Source organism: Amia ocellicauda, chromosome 10 (genome assembly GCF_036373705.1).
Source record: "Amia ocellicauda isolate fAmiCal2 chromosome 10, fAmiCal2.hap1, whole genome shotgun sequence".
NCBI lineage: Eukaryota > Metazoa > Chordata > Actinopteri > Amiiformes > Amiidae > Amia > Amia ocellicauda.
Window position 1 is genome coordinate 21452822 of NC_089859.1, and position 21917 is coordinate 21474738.

General features: G+C 44.1%; 1 protein-coding gene across 2 annotated transcripts in view; it reads left to right on the forward strand.

Annotated features, from left to right (window-relative positions):
* The window catches only part of glcci1a (glucocorticoid induced 1a), a 35228-nt gene extending 15306 nt beyond the window's left edge, over window positions 1–19922 (forward strand). The window contains exons 3-8 of one of the 2 annotated variants that reach the window (XM_066715520.1): window positions 5073–5162; window positions 7153–7272; window positions 9209–9358; window positions 12463–12667; window positions 15633–15753; window positions 17213–19922. In XM_066715520.1, the coding sequence (XP_066571617.1) occupies window positions 5073–5162; window positions 7153–7272; window positions 9209–9358; window positions 12463–12667; window positions 15633–15753; window positions 17213–17534 (1008 nt within the window). In that variant the 3' untranslated portion in view covers window positions 17535–19922. The remainder of the gene's footprint in view (window positions 1–5072; window positions 5163–7152; window positions 7273–9208; window positions 9359–12462; window positions 12668–15632; window positions 15754–17212) is intronic. The other variant, XM_066715521.1, reaches the window with a different exon arrangement.
* The last annotated feature ends 1995 nt before the right edge of the window (window positions 19923–21917 follow it).

The following is a 21917-nucleotide window of genomic DNA, read 5'->3' on the forward strand; positions in this document are numbered from 1 at the left end:
CCTTCAGTTACTGCAAATGTGTGTTTTTATTTTTAAAAAATGCATATACATTGGACATGGGCATGCTGCAATTCAAATGACACTTCAGCCAGGCTAACTTTCTATCTCATTATGATCAGTGAAGAGATTATAATTGTGTTTTAATTCCAAGGTGCCACACTCAGTTGTGGATAACTTATCAATATGCAGATGCATATTAGTCACACAAAACAATAGATGTAGCTGTTGGGGGCATGTCTCCAGGTAGGATCCAGCCACTGCGCTGAATGGGATGAGGAATTCATGCCGTTTTGCTGCAGGCGTGGCAGAGGGCTGCATTGAATTCTCTGAATGGAGATCTGTATACTGAGATTACTGAGGAGAGGGGGATAATGGACCAGGCCGCCGGCTGCAGGCTGGGGGAGAAGAGAGACACACACTGGTGCTTGAGGATTGTGTCAGTGTGTAAATATAGCTGCATTTGTCAAGGCGTTCATTACTGAACCAGGAATCATTTTGCAAGGGTATTAAAGTGCATCGACTAATATTTAAAATGTTTTCTTCTGGGGTGTTTTTGCTGGTATAAAATAGCCCACTGGTACTGAAGATATTGGAAACCTTGATTTTTCTAATTGATTTCCACCCCCATTCATAATGTTCCTGCTGAACTCCAGTGTTCATTATTTTGGAGCACACAGTTTCTAATCTTAGGACATGCATTTATAAAAATATAAAATCTGCATACTTGTGTAAATTGGGCAGAATTATGGTTGGGGTTTCAGTGATTCATTGTAAGATTTGTGAGCTTCGTTGACCAGTGACTGTTTCCATCCCCCTGCCCAGCTTCAGTGCCAGCACCTTCTCGACAGAACTGCATGTCCCTGCCGAGCGGCGTGCTATCCGGTGTGTGTGTTCTGTCCTAGATCAGCCACACTGGAGACAAACTGTAGTGATAGACTGTGTTACTGTCGAGTGAAGGATGTTAAGAATGTGTTAAACAAATAAACACATCAGAGCCATGAGAATTGTTAAACCTGTTTCACAGACCACCAATTTCCACTTTTTTTTTTTTTACCAGAATTTTCTGAATCTTAACCGTAAAAAGCTTAAATCGAACCTAATCTCTTGCTTTAGTTGTGCTCGAGGAAAAAGCTTTGCTTTTGTGTGAAAATTAAGTTGCGCTGGGTGAGAACGTCGGCTTAGAAACCAAACAAACAAGTAAATACGAGGAAATAAACTATTTAACCGAAGTTGTTTTCGGTCTGATGTGTTCTGATTAGCATTGGCGGTGGAGAAAGAACAGGTTTATTAAAAATAATAAAACCATGGGGAACTTTTTGACATTTTGCCAAAGTAATTTTGCTGTAGCTTACTGACAGAAAGGAACCAAACTGGGATCCGATTGCTCAATGGGTCTGGATTGAAACTGGGTTGAAACAAGTTTGTAGTTTTTCTTTCCAGCACAAACTTGTAAATTTTACTTTCAATGCCTGATCATAGACGGCACTTCCATGAAATTATGCACATTTGTAGCAAGACGGCTACACGCAGTTGTGTTCATCAGTCTGTACTATTGTGTGAGCTTAGTTTTCTCTTATTTGTTGCACTTTCTCGCATTTCTATAAAGCGCCCAGCCCTCACGAGCACAGTAAGCCGATTATTCTTAGACTTCACACATTTCAGGTCCGTCTAAACGGTGGTGCATTATAGATTTTGGTTCTTGTTGTGTTGTGTGCCAAGACTTGCATGAGTAACACATGCTAACCTTGGTGTGGCAACAGTGTCGTCTGTGGTTTTTGCTGACACCAGAACTATTGCCGCTTGCAATAAAAGTTGTTTCAGGCTTGTGCAGCAAACCTTCAAATGTTTTCCAAAGAGCCACTGACATCGATCGAATTTTTCACGGAACTGCGGTCGTATTCTGCTGGGTTTGCGTGACTGAACTCCTCAGTTTCACAGTACAGGTTCTTCAGGTCCCAAGATAACTGGTCCAGTCTTTTCCTCCTGAACTGTCTTGCTTCAGTACGTTGGCTTGGTTTTCTTGGGGAAAGTCGAGCGCTGAGGACAGTGTCTGCTGTGTCATGCCAGAGGAAAGCGTATCCCATTGTTTCCTTAATTCCTGGCCCTGCTTCAGTAGCACTAAGGTGCAGATGTGCTTTGAGGCACACAGGGGCTAGATCCTTGAAGCGTGCTTTCCTAACAGTCTTTGTGTTTCTCAACAAAGGCCTTGTACGACAACCCTGCAGCATTACTAGCATCCATATGTGGAATTAAGTCTAAAACGAAAACCCATCATTTTCCACTTGATCTAAAACTGCTTATTTTAATAGTGTAACTTTTCTCTCATAAGAAACCTTTTCTTTGTTTTGGTTTTCATTTGGTTAACGATTTCCTGTGTGACCAATCCTTCTGAGTTGTAAGACCTATTTTCCCTTTCTAGTACTCTTTTAGTTTAGCATGAATGTTGTAAATTACAGAGCAAATAAAAAAAGGGAATTTGTGAGGTTTATTTTTAATTTATTTAGCAGCTGCTATCCCAGCATGCATTGCCGTACGCAACCATCCGCTCCTCTATGCTGTTCGCACAGTTTGATGCGCTGCCACTCAGGAGGCGTTCAGTGCACTGCAAATTCTTTTCTCTTAATGCTACAGCGCAACATCAACCCCCATTTCCTGTGGCTTACCTTTCATATTCCTATCTCAGTCTTGACACGTACCGACACTGTGAGTAATCGCCCCTGCAAGGCAAGTCATAAAGCGAAAGGCATCGCTGGATTGTCGGACTTCAAGGCGAACGGAAAGCCGAGGGGCAGGATTTATTTACGAGTAATCTTTGCGAGATATTACCTGTCGAAGTTGCTGACCTTCGCGATATATAAGGCACGGCCACAGAGCGAATTTACAAAGTCAAATCTCCTTTAAACGGAGACCTGCACACAGCGCTGCCTTCCAGATTTCTGAAGCAATAAACTAGTATATGTCAACCGTAAAATACGAACCCGTAGAAAAACAACACAAACTGATTCTGCGAAGAGCATTTTTTGAGCATATATTGAGAATTTACAACGTGGCTGAAAACAGATCTTTTATTTTGTCAGTTACCAGAATCTTTGGTTAGCTTCCTCAAATAAACTGTAGCATTCATGCTTTTAAATGCAGTTTTAAAATAGTTAGACTAAAAAGAAACTGCCCTACTCGTTGATTCGGCCAGATCGGTGGGGAATTTAAATGCACAAGCATGCATACATCCTCGCTCAGTGTAAGAAAAGGCTTGTCACCTGATCAGGAAGCCGCAAAGGTAACAAACACTACGGTCTATTGAGTCGAGAACTGGCTTGGTGGGAATTTCCAGCAAATGTAAGCGCGTAAATTAACTGCTGAATTTAATGACCAGCCGGGGTCCAGTTTCACACTCTGGCCACTAGTTCGGTATGAAACGTGGCATTCGTTACCACCGGTCCTCTTAGGTTTGTGTGTTAAAAAATAAATAAATAAAAATCCCATTTCAGTGTTCCCATAACCATAGCGGTGACCCTAGATAGTCACGAGAGTGAAAAATCCTACAAATCAATAGCCTCCCTAACAGGATATGGCACATTTTCCCCTCTGCAGCCCAGGCTTGTTTACAGGCCGATCCCTTTACGGTGCCTAGCGTTTAGGCGGGCTGAATGGAGGATTTTGTCCGTTTTATGACACTGTTGGCAAAAGCCTGACTTGTAATTCCGTAGGTGCCACTGAAAACAGCTGGATGCGACGGGGTTGGCATTCATGCGGCTCTCCGGATCCCCAACGCACACTGCCTCCTTTGTGTAACTACATCCAGTCATTCTCCAACTCCACTGCGTCTACACTTTTCAGTTACTATATTCAGGGCTGTCTTTTGTGCGTTTGCTCTCGCCATTAAACATCATTCCTTCCGAGAGGTCAGCCAGGAGTCAGTTTCAGAGCTCTTCTCTTTTTTCCCTTCCTCCCTTGCTTGCATGTTCCTTTTCCCACTGATGAATCATAATTACATACGTGTCCAAGCATCTTTTGTTTAGCTACGTGACACAAACAACAGGCTCACAACATTTCCCACGTCCGAGATTCCTTATGAAGTCTGATCCGTACGCTAAGGGCGCAATGCCAGGTGCTGCCCACTGTGCCCGTTCTGTGGGCGTATCGGAGGAGTCCTCGCTTTTTGCACAACGCTAATGTCAGAATAGGACCCAGGAGGTTATTTTGTAACATTTGCAAGGTTGTGCGTTTGCCGTTGTCAAATTGAACCTTATCTCCCTCACAGATTAGTCCGAGCAACGCTTACATGTTCAAAGCTGCAGCGTTTTCAGTCTGCTGCTGTTGAGATCGCACACTGTGCTTTCCAAGGACTCAGCATATTGTGTGCGGTTTTTTTTGTGGGGTCATGCCGTGTTAAGGCCGATGTACTACGAGAGGTTTTGCACTCCTCTTTAGGCAGAATTCAGCATCTTCAGTTCTAAACTGTAAAGAAAAAAAAAGACATACTGCTACACCATTTGTCTCTTGATTTCATCTCTGTAATATGGTGGGGATTTTTCTCATGGGCTTTTGTGGCTGTCGAGTCTTTTCGCTCTGCCTCTGCTGCAGCACGTGTGAAGACGGCGAGAATGGAGGTTGGGGGGGAGGAATCGGGGTGGATGGGGTTTTTGTGACTCCTGTCTCGGGTCATCTGAGCAGGATGCGTTGTGTGTCTGTCACCCTGAACGCGACACCCTCCTCTCCTGCACTCTCTGCGTAGGAGTGAGTGACCCCCATAATGCAATATTTTATTCAGTATTTTTGTCGTATTTTTTAATTGTGATGTGAAAACTATTACATTTTGAGATCTGGCCTAGTCATTGCACTATTGGGCTGAATCCCACAAACGTCTGGCTGGGAGACCCACAGGAGGGGTTTCTGACAATCCCATTGACTTGGAGAGTGGAGGAGAGCCGGTGCAGCAAACCAGCCAAAGCACTGAAATGACCGCGATTGCGTCCACTTCCTGTCAAATGACTTCGCCGATCACATACAGACTGTTGGGTGACTTGAGCATCAGCGTATTTGTTTTAATCTATTTCGTTTTATTCCCCCAGACTCCCGGTCGTTGGACAGAAGAAGGAACCGAAAAGCGATGCACGCACCAGCGCTCAGCGTCCTGGGGAAGTGCTGACCAGCTGAAGGAGGTAAGTGATCGACGGTGATCACCACGGGGCAATGTTCACATTTCATTGCGTGTCCTCATTGTGTATCGACGTCTTAATCAAAGCAGACAAAGACTGAAGCGTGTCTATAAATAAAACCTGACTGTACCAGCTGTGATGACATCTTGTTGACCTGATTGGGGGGGTGCTAGGAATAGAATCAAAATCCAATACCCCAAACAAAAAAACAAAAAAAGAATCTAAATGGTAGACACTGACTTTTTAAACCTGCCCCCCCCATACTCCTCCACCTCTGAAGTTTGTGGGCAGCTCGAAACCACAGTGTGCTCGCAGCTCGTACCAAAACTGAAGTCTGTTTCCACTATCCTGTGTGACCAAGTCTTTGAGCCCTTCGGGGGGGGTGTTGCCAACAGAGTGACGACCAAGAAAGGTCTCTGTCTATCGTCTCTCTCTCACCTTGGCCACTGATACAGTAATCGGCCGCCCCTGTTGTGGGTGTATCTGCTCTAGCGGTCCTGTCAGATAGCCGTCACTTGTGGCCCGATCTTCGTACCTCCTTCTGGGGCTAATGGTGTGCTTCCAATACAGGGATTCCAGAACCATTTTAATGTCGCAGAATAAAAACGAAAAGTTTTCTTCTTCTTCTTAGAGTGTGACACTGCATAGATGGTCTTTCAAATAAATATCTGCATCACTAATGTATGTACCTTCAGCTCCCTGCTAGTTATTCTGCCAGTGGCTGTGAAAAGCACTTGTGGTGTCACTGTGGTGCAATGGCAGGTGCTATACTTCTCAGTTTCTGCTTTTAATCGACCGTGACGGTCATTAGCAGCAGAACGTGACGGTACGTTCTCCACAAGGCTTTTAACTGTAAGCGCTGGTTCTGTCCCTGCAGTCTTCCCATCGATCATCTGTTTTACCGGACGCACTGTGTGTTACTATGGCAGAAGTCGTGGAGGGTGAAATCTCGCTCGCTTCTTTCCCGAGAGAGAGACGTGCCCGGACTTGTTCTGGCTGAATTGGAAAGGCACTGAAAGCATGTCGGGGAATCTAAACAGACCATGCCGAAGTGTACCACTGTTTACACCAGATAAGTGCGGTCGAGAAACGCAGATAAGCCCCTGCCTTTACAGTTTGTCTTTGTTTGAGATATCGAATCACGTTTCGAAGGCCGGTGTCGGTTAGGAATATAACAGAGCATTTAAACCGTGTGTGAAAGAGGTGGTTAATCTTGAGGAAAAGTAGTAATAGTAATAGTTTTTACAGTAATAGTATTAGTAAGAATAATCATAAACCTACAATGATGAGCTGATGTATTTACTATGTCTTGGCTGTCCCTCTGCAGTACTGAGTTAATGGTCTGTTGTCTGTACTAGTAACAGCTTTGCAACCAGGTTGGGGTTCTTGCTCCTCCAATCCTCCGGCCTGTGAGTCGGTACTATACAATGGCTATTATGAAACCAAAGCCTTGGTAGTATCTGCTTCACAGTGCCAGCGATAGCCTCTGACGTCTCTCATTATTCAGACGGACGTTCACACGAGTCTAATATCCGTCTCCTCTCCGTGGCCGGGGAGAGAGTGTGCCACTTAAAGCAGTCATCTGAAAAATACAATCTAAAAAGGTATAATATCCAGAGGAGAGCACTGTGTGTGACACACATCTGCGGCCAGAGACCCCCTTTGTGTTGAGTCCCCTGCTCTCCCTCAGAGTGTGCGAGATAATTTATGCACCTTAAGCGTTTCAATGGTCTGTGCGTTTCTATTATCTGATGGATTTGCGCAGAGAACATGGCACCACCTGGTGGCACGACGGCGACATAAAGATCTCCTGCTCCTGCCCTGGAAGGAACTGTAAAGCTGCAGTCGTGGGTCTCTGTTGTTGAGCTGCAGGCGGCCTCCCAGCGCCATTGTGTGTGTGCGGCAGGGGGGGGATCGTAACCGTTTAGAGTCCAGTTTGCGAGTTCCGGTCCGTCCCTGTGCCGCGCTAAGGGCCTCCCTCTCCTCTCCCCAGCAGATTGCAAAGCTTCGGCAGCAGCTTCAGCGCAGCAAGCAGGGCAGCCGGCACAGCAAAGACAAGGAGCACCATTCGCTGCTGCACGGGAACCACGCGGCCACCGGCAGCCAGACGCAGGTGGGTCCCGGTCCGGGGTCTCGTACAGTCGTGTGACCCTTGCTTTTAATCTATATTTGTACTTGTATGTTTAAATGTTTTCAGCAAAAACACAGTAGGCCCATAGAACCTTAACATAAGGAATCTGCAGGACGACACAGTGAACGTCTGTTCTCCTGAATCTCCCTGTGTGTCTGACCAGCGTGGGTTTGTTTTGTGAATTAACCTCTTTCCTTCGTCCAGTTTTCTCCCATTGAAAGCTTTCTCTACCTGCCAGGACCCTCCTTAATCGTGATGACTTCACTCCATGTCCCCCCGCTCAAAGCAGCAGCAGCCCCCCAAAGCCCATTAATAAGGCACTTAATCGTGGCTTTACTGCGGCTCTTATTTGTGTGGAACTGATTGGCACGGTGTCAGGTTTTCATTAGCAGTGGTACGTTCCCTGTGACCGATCTGAGCCGTGAGAGACGTGTTGCGAGTCCAGGGGATTTAACTTTAAAAGAAAAATGAATTATTTGCTGCTCTGACAGAAGTATGTTTCAGTGTGCAGAATCACACACACACTGAAAGCTATTTACTGAAATCTCAAACGACAAACCTTAAGCCACGGTTTTTGCACGGAGAAGAATCCACCTCTTTTTAAAGCCAAATCTGTCTCGAGTTTCTGTTTCCAGTTTCCAATACTCTTTCCCGACTCAAAACCGCCCACGAAGGGATCTGCTTTCTTCCCGGCGGTTTCCAGGGTTCATGTTCCTCAGCTGTAGTCATACCTTTTGTATGATGCGTTTTTGTGTGTAAAAACCTAGTCTGCCGTCTTTTGTGCTGCTGTACAAATGATAGAAAAACTAGGAGAGAAACCGATCGCGTCCAGACCTGCCTGTTTTTGTTCGGAGACTCGACAGGTGTCCTTAGAAAAGTCCGAACTCGTTTCAGAAGCGGGGCCGAGTCCGAGTACTTGGGCTACATTTTCACATTTGACTTTGAAGTACGATCATCAGTTTCTGTTATTGTAAAATAGACAAATGGAATAGTTTTAGATTAGAACTGTATCCTTTTAATGTTTGATTTTCTCTTTTTAATTTGTCTCCTGGAGGTTGTGAACCTCTGAAAATGGGGTGTATACTTCACCAGTTGTGCAGACTCTTATCTGTCACGTCAGCACTTCTGCTCAGTCAGTCTCGTCTGTGTTCGTTCAGTGTCATTGTGTCGATATGCTGTAGGTCGTTAATTGTATGTCAGGTTCTCATCTGTGCTGCCAGATAAAACGGGCCTGTATTTGCTGAGGTAGTTAGGGTCGTGCGCTACGTGCCGGGTAACCTCACCTCTGTTCTGTCACTCTCTTGCTATTTACAGTTCCTCTGCTAAACCTGTGTAGGACCTTACCATTAAATATGGTATAGGGCAGGGGTGCCCAAACATGGGCCTGCAGAGCCCCTATCCAGTAGGTTTTCAGTCACTCTAAATTGCTAATTTCAACAGACTGGGACCACATGGAAGTTATTGATCAATTAAGCAATTAACATGCTCGGTTAAGGGAATTCTGGTCATTCAGGGCTGGAAAGGGATGTTAATTTTCTTTATCCGAAATCTCTACAGGACTTGCTTTGACAAATTGCCTGCTTAATTGATCAAGTTGAAATGGTTCCAGGTGTTTAGAAATTGATAATTAAAGGTTACGTATAAAACCTGTTGGATTGGGTTTAGGCAGCACTGGTATAGGGCATTGAAATGGTTCAATCCTAAATGCCACACTACATGCTCAGCCTTACAGATGTGGCAATTTTCTGTATGCATTTCACAAATATTATGAAATCTAGGTTTGAAAAAGAGAAACTAAAGATGTTATTTCCATAACAGAAATTACTACAAGAGTTCTGTTTTTGTGGAGAGTTTTGACCGCTCCATCTCCGTCTCTCTCCGCCCTCAATCTTCTTCCCTTTTCCTTCGAACCGTGCAGGCGGCTGTTTCCAGATCGGTCCCGATGCCATTGACAAACATTCCAGTGCCAAAGTCTGCGATCTCCAGGGTGCCCAGCAGCATGGAGGGCATCAACCACGAGCTTGAGAAGGTCTTCATCCGAGACGGCGGAGAGAAAGACGAACTCAAGGTAATATCCGAGACTTGTTTAGTATATAGGACTCCGTTCTCCTATGCTTTGTGAGGGGTGTTGGGCTATGTACAGTATCATTCATGATGCAGAAAGATAAACCTAATCCAGGGAAATGTGGTACCAATGTCATATTTTGTTTCGTTTTGCTGTTCTTCATTTAACTGTGTGGGAAATGACTGAAGTGTCAGGAAGTCCGTTTATATATTTTCCGGTTCTTCTCCGCCGAGACTCTTAAGTTTTCACCAATCACGAAGGGGTGGTTCGAGCACGGAGACCGGCGGTAGCAAGGCGCCACAAAGCAGTCTGTGTTGTGACGCCTACTGTACAGTGCGGTGCCGGCAGTACTGTGCTACAGAAGTGCAGGTTATCTTGCCAACTTCAAATCTTTAATGACTTTGAAGACAGTGGATTAATTGTAATAAATAGAGAGAGAAGAGGCTCGATGCCAAGTGGATTGAAAGTGTCTTCCGGAAGTTTATGCCGCAGACACGGAGGCCACAGTGCGTCTCGAATTTCTGGAGAACAAGTTAGGTGCTGTGAGTTGAACATCCACCCGGGTCCGACGGTTTTGTGTGAAAGCATCTATTTTGATTATCATGAAATTCTACGTATTTAAAAGCATTATTTATGACCAGGAGAGAGGCCTTCAGCCAAGGAATACCAGCGGAGTATTTATAGTCTTTTCTCTGCTGACAAGAATACTATTTTTATTGAGAATTTTAAGACTAATGTTATTTATTCTTATTTAATATTTATACATACATTCCTTTCCGTCTCTCTTGCTTGATACGTGTGAAGGCTTTGAGAAACGTGATTGATGAACTTATCAGTGTTGGGAGAGGGAGTGTGGGGTCAATCCCATGCTAAAGCAACAGCAGCTGTCAGAGGTGGTTTTAACGGCGTGTTAACATGTCTCGTGGCTCAGAGTATCAATATCCCTGCATCACTTCCCATCAGTGGAAGACGGAGAGCCACTGTGAACTTGTTGCAAAGGTTGCTTGCTCTTAAACCTGACAATATGATGAACGGCTTAATACGCCGCAGCAAATGACTTTCCCGAGGACCGGCACTTGGGTCATTTTCATATTATTCACCGGCTTTACGAGCTGCAAATGAGAAGATTGGTTTTGCTCCATTGTTATTCAAGGCAGGTCGGTCGTTTGCCTCCTGGTAACTAAAGCTGCTGCTGGTGTCTTTTCCGAACGGTCCACAGCTCATGTTCCTATTGTTCCTCAGAATGACGAGAAAGAGAAATATCTGTGTGTACAGGAAAGTGTAGAATTGAGAACAAGGGCAGTGATGTTCAGACTGTACAATGCACTAGTTAGAGCTCATCTGGATACTGTGTGCAGTTCTGGGCTCCACACTTCAAGAAAGATATCGCTGCTCTAGAGGCAGTTCAGAGGAGAGCAACCAGACTTATTCCAGGTCTGAAGGGAATGTCCTACTGAGAGACTGAGGGAACTGAACCTTTTCACCCTGGAACAGAGGAGACTATGTGGGGACTTGATTCAAGTCTTCAAAATCATTAAGCACATTGACCACATCAAACCAGAGGAGCTTTTCCAGATCAGCAGGGACACACGCACACAAATGGAAATTGGGCTTCAAAGCATTCAAGACAGAAAACAGGAGACACTTCTTCACACAGAGCGTTGTCACAATCTGAACAAACTCCCCAAATTTTCAGCTTCAACCACATCGCTGGGTACATTTAAAAATAGACTGGATAGGATCCTTGGATCACTCGGTTATTAATGGACACCAAACAAACACGATGGGACGAATGGCCTCCTCTCGATTGGACACTTTGTTCTTATGATTCACCATACTGTCCTGGACTTGTCGCCCATATCAGTGTCTGAGCTGCGGACGGCTGGGATTCCCCGAGAGGAACTATCTCTCCATTGTGGCATACGGCTCTGCTCATGAAGAATGGATTCACACAGGCGTTGCTTTTCTTTGTGGTTTTCTGTGGCACAGAGGTGATAAAAAGAGAACCATATTCGTGTCCGTATGTAACCCTTGAGTGTTTAGAGGCACTGTTTTTGTTTTCTTAATCAGTAATGCTATTTAATGTTGACTCAGCAGCTGTGTAAGTTGTGGATAGGATTTTTAAATAGGGGGTGTTGTTCCTGCTCGGACCGCAGGTTTTATCGCATCCTCTTTTAAAGTAGATCGGTTCGATCAGACCTCGTAGGGATCGGTCAGATTTGATGTGCGTTAGATTGATATTGACCCATGAAAAACGACGGGAAGACGTGGATCAGTGCACTTAATTTGTGTCCTCTGGAAAAGCTTATTTGCGTGTCTAACCAGGAAGTACGTGGCAACGACCTTTAGTCTGTTGAATTAAACTGTTTTATTGTGAGGTGAAAATCATGTCAAGTGTGTTTTGATTTCTTCTATAACATTACTATGAAATTAATCTCACAGATTTTACATATTTTTAAAACTTTTTTTTTTCGTACAACAAATGTAGCTATGGAGGCTTTAATTGTTATTTTATATATGCAAGTAGATAAGGTTTTCCCTGCCAGTTCATTATCCTTATGCAAGTGTCGTCATTAGTCATGTCCTGCTTTAAGACGAGCCCTGTTGTGCTTTATTTGGAAAGCGCCCAAACTTTTTTGGTGTCGTAAGACTTGATTAATTAAAACTTGGATTAAAAATGATCAAATGCATGATTTATTGCAGAGCTTCATTTTCAAGTTTTCAAGTATTTAATCTTGTAAAACAAAGACCCTGAATCTGTTTTAACTGCCTTTAATCAGTTCTGTAAAACCTCATGGAAATATGACCCTGTTCTGTGTCTGTAAACATTGTGAAAGTAACAGTGTATGCTTTGAGTAATCGTAAACTTTACAAATTGTCTAACTGTCTCTGCATGAATATATAACCATCTTAGATTCCTGCAGATGTAATTTTGCTCTCTTCCTGCCAGATCCAGACCTGGTTCTCAGGTGGGTTTTAAATCCAGGTCTGAATTGACATTAGAGGCCACCGAGCTCCGGTCTGTGCTGTGTGGCCTCCTGCAGTTCCGGTCCGGAGCGCGATGACGGCCTCCTGCCAGCGTAACACCCTTCTCTCTGCCCCCCCAGCCCCTGGACGTCCCGGACGGCCGGCGCGCTCCGTTCCCCCCACAGCACCGCAGCAGCAGCACGCGCAGCATCGACACGCAGACTCCCTCGGTGCCGGAGCGCAGTAGCAGCTGCAGCAGCCACTCGCCCTCGCCCTTCTGCCCCCCCGGCTCTCAGGACGGCAGCCCCTGCTCTGCAGAGGACCTCCTCTACGACCGGGACAAAGGTGAGCGCCGAACTCAGCACCGAACTCTCCCCGGCTCTGCCGCCACATCGGCGGATTAATTGGCGTGTCGGTTTTGTGTTGTTTTGGTGTTGTGTGAGCTGTGTTGCCGGGGTCCTGTACCAGGTTCTGTCATGTCTTGTGTGTGTGTGTGTGTGTGTGTGTGTATATATATATACACACACACACACACACATACACAGACATAGTGTGTATATTTCATAGATGTGGCGAGACATCACTGCTGTTCTTTCCTGTTATATCTGGTTTCTTCTCTGATCGGTGAAAACGTTCTTGGTTCGACTGGTTTTCTTTTGACAAAACCCAGATTACAGATAGACCCTCCTTGTCTACGTTAGAAAACGTGATCACTGTGCAAAGTGTGACGTCCGTACAGTGCCATCTGAGACTCTTATTTTGAATAAAGGTCCATGTTTTCATGCCATATGAAAGCCTTGATGCTTTTAGCAGGGTGACCAGTGTCAAAATGATTTAACTTCAGGATTAAATTGTCTTTACTTTTCGTTAGTTGCAAATTATACACACACCTACTATGTAAACCTCTGGCAGCGATTAGGAGTATCCAGTCCAACTCTCGCTGTGCCATTTAAAAACCCTGGCACTTTGTGTGGTAGAACATTATCAGGTGCTGAAGGCAAGGTTAGTCTAGAGGCTGAACACAGTCTTCCTTAGCTGATTGAATTAAGGGTTTCCATGTGCAAGAGAAGGAACCTACTTCTCACAAATGAACTCTCGAAGTGCCATCCACGTCTCACACTTTGGCTTCAGCAGTCCCAGTCGTGCAGTCCTGTGTGTGTGCTGTGAACCGAAAGAAAATCAAATTCGAAATAGACAAAACGTGGAACAGTTTGCTTCCATGTCGACATGCGACAAACATCTCTAACGGGACTCGTGCAAAGAGACTTAATGAGTGGCGAGCATGCTTTCTCAAAGTGGAGCTTTAGCTCCGCAACCACTGAAATCTCTGTTGAAATCTCGCATCGTCTGCTACCCATCAGTCTTCAAATCGCTGTGATCAAGGATTGGCAAGAGTTTCTATAGAAAGATTAATTGAAATGTGCCAAAAAAACAAGAGTCTGCTTGTAATGAGTAAATGTAGAAATGTTTCCCGTCAGCATTTAAGTGCCACTTCTACAAGAATTACACAAGCAATAATGTCTTCTATTCCTGGTACAGTGGTTAAATGTCACCCTTGTAGAGTTTTCTCAAAGTAAATGAGGAGCTAAATGTGTCTTATGGTTTATTATCGAAATGTATTGAATCTTCTGCTAATTTAGGGCTGTTTACGGTTTGCGTCATGGCAAACTTAAAATTATTGGATCCAAGCAAGCAGATAAAAAATAAACTCTCACAATGGATAGGATGGATAGAATGGATGGTAGGTGCTCGGTACTGTGGTGCTTTAGCGATCGTATCTGAGAAAGTGTGTAGAGGCGGTCTTGCTGACGGGTGTTTTGAGAAATGCACAATTGAACAGGTCCCATTGTGGGCCCATGGTGAACCCCTGTGATGACCTCTTGAAGGATAGTTTCAGCAGCAGGCATCCCATGTTCAATAGAGAAGACAACTTCCCTTTTATTTAGGTGTAAAACCTCACAGAAATGCAACACAGCAGTGACTTAACGTAGCGATTTAACCCTAGTTCTCTAGTGGAAGTTTCTGCCATATGTGTGGGCTTGAAGTTGTGGATTTTAAGGCCTTGGTTTGGACCCCTTTAGTTCCTGTTTTGTGGTGTTACAGCGCATGTACTTTCCCTGTGGTTTATCTGTCCTGACTCAGGCTTCCTAGACTAATGCTGAGCTCATATTTGTCGAAAATCGAGCATCTGTTTTGTGCTAGAGTGTTTGCAAGCACGTCAACACTGAGCAGTGCAGCCAAGTCAGGGGCTGGGTTTCATCATTAAAAACACAAGCTCCATTCCACTCTTTAGTCAGATGTTGCTTTCTGGACAGTCAAGAAGCTCTGGAGATTTATTTTTCTCTGTATAGCTGGAGTCTGGTGCTGTTTGAAGCTAAATTGGGACAGAATAGATTGAGTTGCTTGTGGAAAACCGTGAACAAAACATGCAGTATCTTTCATAGAAAGCCTTTTCTGTGAGTGAACACAGGGCATCTCTGGCAGCAGTACAGTGGAATAATGCTTCGTATAAAGATTTCTAACCTGCCCCACATGTCTGTGTCCGCCTAATACTATCACAGATATTGCTTTTAAATGCACCCTTTTAACTCCTCCTATTCCAAGATCAAGGTTTTTCAGGACTTGAGCTGATGTTAACTTTAACACTAGATTAATGGGGGTGATTTAGGAACAAAGGGGTATTTCTGTCTCTTGCAAAACATCCACCGAGGGCCCTGAAACATTGACATAAATTGTATTCTCTTTTCCTGTAGGATTGCGTAGTAACATCTAAAAGTTTCACAGTAAAGAACGAGAGCTGTGTTTGTGTAGTTCGTTGTTTATCCAGTACAGTGGGGGAGGTTAGTTATTAGTTATATAAATTATATAAGCAGAGTTTTACCAGAGAGGGGTAAGTTCCTGTTGTTTACTTTGTGTCTGTACACTTCTGACAGTCCCCTCCTGCTGCAGAACATTTACTGCAGGAGTTTTCTCTCCCTTTGTGGCTCAATATCTTCAGAAAGAGTCCCGATCTATTTTTATTAGCAAACGCTGACGTATTGAGCTTTTATAAATGTGGTGATCTCGCCATCTTGGTAAGAGTTCAACCAATGAGAGCAGCGAAGCTTGAACATGAAATTCAGAGAATCTAATCTCACGGAGCACTGAAATAATCCAATCTAAATCGACCATCTTGAGAATTGAGCGGTGCTGTAGCTGTAATTGAGAAGTGATCAGTGTTTGTATCGGAGTCCCTACAGCGCTGTGGCCTGCCCCGTCCATGGCACAGGCCTGAGTGACTCCACTGAAATGTGCTCCTTTCCATTTTCAGACAGTGGCAGTAGCTCTCCTCTGCCTAAGTTTGCCTCCTCGCCCAAACCAAACAACAGCTACATGTTCAAACGCGAGCCCCCGGAGGGATGCGAGAGGGTCAAGGTGTTTGAGGAGATGGCGTAAGTAATGCTTTGTGTGCCGGCCGTTCTGCAACCCAGTACACTTCACCTTCTTTCACCGGAGGCAGGGGGAGCAGGAACTGGTTTTAATATGCACCCCTCCTCAAGGCAACTTCACATGATTTTATAAATTATAATTACAAAACCTCATCAGATGTCCTTTGGTAGTTGTTAAATATGAACAGAATATGCATAGGACTGTAATTTCCACAGGCGAACCTTATACTTACCTGCACAGGTGCTCTTGTAATATTAACATTGTTTGTTGCTATTTAAATATGGCAAATATTGTAGTGTTTGTGCTGTCCGATTGAATTGTGCAGAAGCTGTACATTTCTATGAATCACACCAGTTCGCTTGTGGTTTGTAGTTCTGGAGACAAATGTAACTAGCAGTAATAAAGGCACCAGCCTATTAGAAATATGTCAGTGGAGGTCCCCAAAAGAATTTGGGTTCTTGTGTATAAGAATTAATGCGAGTGCACACTGGATTTCCGTAATCTGTTCAAGAGTCTTGAATAATGTGACTCTATATATAATATACAGCAGTAACTTTTTGTATTCATCCCAACACAGCAGTGAGTCGCGTGGAGAGACCAGGCCGTCTGCAGTGAAATGGAGGCCAAGTGTACAATGGACTGTAGAGTTAGACGTTTGTTGTGCTTCGATAGGTCGTGTTTTTAGCTCGAACTTCCTGTTCTGATCCCACAGACCCTGCTGTCCGTTTCTGTCTTGAACTTTTCCTTTTCCTTTTCCTTTTTTGCTGCTCTGACAAGATGGGCTCTTCAAAACTGCTGTAGTTGCAATAAAGGACTTCCCTTTGATCAAATACTTTTTTTAATTGGGCAAGAGCTCAGTTGCAGATCAGTTACCTTTTTTTTTTTTTTTTTTGTATAGTTTTTATAGATAGCCAAGTCTGCAACCCCTCCACTCAGTCTGTTTGGGATCATGCAGGTCAGACAGTTATTAGAATGAATGACTTTAAAGCTATGAATCTCCAGATCATGTATATAAAAAACGATTATTTGAATCGGGTTCTTACTGTACATATAGGCTATCAGACTCTATTATAAAAACCCTGTTCTTGCTATTTCATCACAGGCAATTGTAAAATGTTGATGTCCTTTTATTTCAAAAGCTTAAATTATGAGGCTTTTTGATCCATCGAGTGGTGCAGAATGTATTTTAATACTCAAAGGGATATGCAAAACCTTGCATTTGTGCAGCACGTCTCTGCTGGTTTATCTTGCAGTTCTGTGGTTTCTTGGGAAAATGTTGCTCTTAAATGAACATGGCATTGAATTGACATATGAAACCTATAAACTCTATTTCGTAGATATGGAATATCATTCGAGAGGCTTCCTGTATCGACAGCAGCGCAGTGAAATTAAGTTGCCATTTTTTTCTTCTCTCTCTCGTTCGTTTTCATGGATATATATATTTTTTCTTTCTCCCCGCAGCTCTCGTCAGTCCAGCTCAGTCCCACTGTTTTCGTGTCCCGACAAAAACAAGGTAAACTTCATCCCCACCGGCTCCGCGTTCTGCCCCGTCCGCCTGCCCGGCGCATCGCTGTCCATGTCGCCCCCCAGTGGCCCGGACCCCGCGGCAGACAACGGCGCCGCCTCGAGCACCGCGCCGGCTGAGCTGCCCCCCCCTCAGGTGTCCGTGTCCGTCTCCGTCAGCACCAGCACAGAAGACCCTGACGAGGCCGCTGAGCTGAGCCCCCTTCAGGACCCGGCGCCGGACGAGCACGCACCGCCCCCCCAATACGCGGTGCTTTAGTCCCTGGCAGAGCGGGCCTCTGCCCAACACCGGCCCGGTCCCGCTTAATCACCTGCATGGAGTAGCGGCAACATCCAGAACAAACCCTTCTCGAGTCGTTAGCATCGTTATAAACTGTTCTTAGCAGGGAATGGGACTCGTCTCTGAACTGTGTCTGTAATCAGCAGTCATGCTCGCGTAACAAAGAAAAAAAACATGCTTCATTAAGTGTTTGAAGTGGGAAGGCAGGGAGGGTCTGTGGGGAGGGGGGGAGGGAGGGAAACGCATCTCGTACTCATCGTGGGTCGGATCATTCGAGTTCTCTGTCCTGTGTCCCGTCTCCACATCCACAGTATGAATAAGCTCTATATCCAATGGCAAACAAAAACCTTAATTGAAATTGTGTATTGCTGTGTCATGTATGTAAAGAAAAAAAAATGCTGTACTCTTCAGGATTATGTTTACACTCAATCCAGGTTATGTTTCTAAACTTCAAGACATACAATGCAAAAAAGAAAAAAAAAGGCCACAACCATTTCACACAGACTGCCCTCAGACTGGCCGCTTCAGGTACTTCTCACGAAGTCTAAACTCAGGTAATCTGGAATGTATCGAACCCGTCCGTGGCTCCGGACACCGGGGAGGGAGTCCACAATAAGCACCGCTCTCTCTATCTCTCTCGCTCTCGCCTTTCCTCGTCTCTCGCCCTGACCCGTCTCCTCCTGCCACTCTGCTCTCCTGGAATAAGTGCTCTCTGTGTGTGGGGGGGGCGCTGCCCGGACTGGAGGCCGGCATGGCGCTGACCAGCAGGACCGCGCTGTCCGAACATCACAGCTACAAGAAGAAGAGAAGTGTGGCGTTCGGAGATATTCAGGTGTTGCTCATTCTATGACTGTTAAGACGTTGTGAATAAGTGTGCGGTACTCGGCTGTGCATTAAAACATTCCACGTGTGTCCGGTGTAGCTCGACATGACCCGGCTCGACGGAAACGGAGAGGTTTGGGCGCTCAGCGTAATTTCAGTCCTCGCCCGCATGCGACGACGGCCCCTGGAATTAAATGCTAAATTTCTTTAAAAAGACTTGTTTCTCAGCAGGTCTTCACGCCTGTTTCTCCGCCTGCAATGGTTCATATATCAGTTCGCTAATTGGGTTGCCGGGCCGTGAGACTCGGTGTCCTTGCTCAGATCTCCCCGTCACGACGGACTTTAAACCGACGGCATCGGAACTCGACACAGTGCTGACATGCTTCATAAGCCCCAACGCTCTCCCTGCACAAGACGTTGAATAACTGACAGTCCTGGGTTTTGATCTCGGTAGGCAGTTTATGAAATCTTCAGTCGTACCAGGTTAGAAATGGCTTTAAATCGGATCAGGCTGATGCAATTTTAGCGAGCACTTTCCTGTTTTCTCTCTCTCTCTCGAGTGATGCTCTGTTGTCCATTAACGTTTTCTCTTTCTTTGGTCAAGTAGTTTGTGTGCAATAAAAATAACGTTGTTCTGAGTTTTAAAAGTAACCGAATGTTACTCTAAATTGATAATAATGGATTTATATCAACATGCAGGAACTAAATAGAGGTTTTATTACACCCTTTCCTTGCTTATGTCTCCTTGGATGAATGGCAATGGATTTAGTTTGTCTTGCTCACACAGTTACATTTTCTTTTCACTAAATATAGAGCAACTTTGCTACAAGTGTCTATTGGCCACTACTTCACGTCCAGTTTGATTTTAGCGCACAGACTGTGAACCATATGCACGTTTTAAAAGTTTTATTCTAAAGTTATGATATGCAAATCAAATGAACTCACACAAGTGAAAAGCAATATGGTGTCGCTGCATATTGTTCCAAAACTTGAAGCGTTTCAGTCCCTGTTTGTGTTTCATTCATGTTCAGTCTCATAAAGGGTGTAATAAAGCAAACTACTCTTTATTTTTATTTTGGTGGTGGTTGTTGAGAGAGGTGGGTGTGTGTGTGTGGAGGGGTGGGGGGTATACAATTAGAGATTTGCAAACCTAAATTCACGAATATATTGGGCCCTTCAGCACAATTTGGTATCTTCTGCAGCCCAGCCAGAGACCTCCAAAACGAGTGGCTTGGTGACGATAAAGTCACTGTGGCGAGATTAATATCATGTCAGATCAACAAAACTCATAGTTTGTCCTCCATCAACCGAAGCTATTTTACGATGTCTCCTACATCAAGGTGTAGACATTTAAAACCCGATGTTTAAAAGCTTGTCTGGAGTCTGTATATAGTCCCACTGTAATATCAAGCCACTGTGCTGAACAGTATTGATGAGTTGCCACACAGCGCCGGTTTAATTAATGCCGTGTGTGGCTTTTGTTTTGTATTTTTCAGTATAGCGCTCTTGTGTCTTATTTAAATAAAGTTATTCGCAGAACCAAAACCACAGTGGGTAGATGAGTTTATATCACACCTTTCCACTTTCTATTTGATTTGTGTGTATGTGTCTATAGGCTACACACACACACACACAACAGGACAAATCATAGGCTGATTAACACACGTACTTTTCTACTACTTAAATGTGTGTGCATTGATCTTTGCAACTGGAGATTTGATTTACTATTTTTAAACCACTGTTGCTGTCAGACTGTGTGGAAGGTTTGTATCTCTTGAATTCAGGATTTAAAAACAATGTATAAGTGAATAATTAGGGAGATGGAATCTGAAAAGGCTTTGATTAAATTTCATTAAAAGGAAGGTCGACAGACCATGCTGCCAATTAATATTACAATTAAATGTGCTCTGAGGAAAACAAAACTCTATTAGAAACGTTTTTCAAACCCACTGTTAATTCAGTCAAGTGTTCTACCAAACAACAAACACAATTTTGAGCTTGTTTTACATTTAGAAATGCATAAAAAAACATAAAGTATATATATTTTAAGTAAAATGATTTATATAAAAAAGCAAAAAACACTATTTTTTTTTTTTAAAGTATGCATCCTGAGGCTTGCATATTACAAGTGCTTTAGATATTAATTTTTATTTGTTGTTGATTTGTTTATTTACACAAAGATATCTGGCCACATCATATATACATATATACACAGCTCTGGAAAAAATGTAGACCACTGCAAAATTATCAGTTTCTCTGGTTTTATATTTGTATTTGTATTTATAGGTATGTGTTTGGGTAAAATGAACATTTTTGTTTAATGCTATAAACTACTGACAACATTTCTCCCAAATTCCAAATAAAAATATGAATGGAGTGGAATGGCTGCCATACATGTAGAGATGCTGATTTAAAACAATTGCAGTGGTCTAAATTTTTTCCAGAGCTGTGTGTGTGTGTATGTGTATGTATGTATGATATATACACTCACCTAAAGGATTATTAGGAACACCATACTAATACTGTGTTTGACCCCCTTTCGCCTTCAGAACTGCCTTCATTCTACGTGGCATTGATTCAACAAGGTGCTGAAAGCATTCTTTAGAAATGTTGGCCCATATTGATAGGATAGCATCTTGCAGTTGATGGAGATTTGTGGGATGCACATCCAGGGCACGAAGCTCCCGTTCCACCACATCCCAAAGATGCTCTATTGGGTTGAGATCTGGTGACTGTGGGGGCCAGTTTAGTACAGTGAACTCATTGTCATGTTCAAGAAACCAATTTGAAATGATTTGACCTTTGTGACATGGTGCATTATCCTGCTGGAAGTAGCCATCAGAGGATGGGTACATGGTGGTCATAAAGGGATGGACATGGTCAGAAACAATGCTCAGGTAGGCCGTGGAATTTAAACGATGCCCAATTGGCACTAAGGGGCCTAAAGTGTGCCAAGAAAACATCCCCCACACCATTACACCACCACCACCAGCCTGCATAGTGGTAACAAGACATGATGGATCCATGTTCTCATTCTGTTTACGCCAAATTCTGACTCTACCATCTGAATGTCTCAACAGAAATCGAGACTCATCGGACCAGGCAACATTTTTACAGTCTTTAACTGTCCAATTTTGGTGAGCTTGTGCAAATTGTAGCCTCTTTTTCCTATTTGTAGTGGAGATGAGTGGTACCCGGTGGGGTCTTCTGCTGTTGTAGCCCATCCGCCTCAAGGTTGTACGTGTTGTGGCTTCACAAATGCTTTGCTGCATACCTCGGTTGTAACGAGTGGTTATTTCAGTCAAAGTTGCTCTTCTATCAGCTTGAATCAGTCGGCCCATTCTCCTCTGACCTCTAGCATCAACAAGGCATTTTCGCCCACAGGACTTCCGCATACTGGATGTTTTTTCCTTTTCACACCATTCTTTGTAAACCCTAGAAATGGTTGTGCGTGAAAATCCCAGTAACTGAGCAGATTGTGAAATACTCAGACCGGCCTGTCTGGCACCAACAACCATGCCACGCTCAAAATTGCTTAAA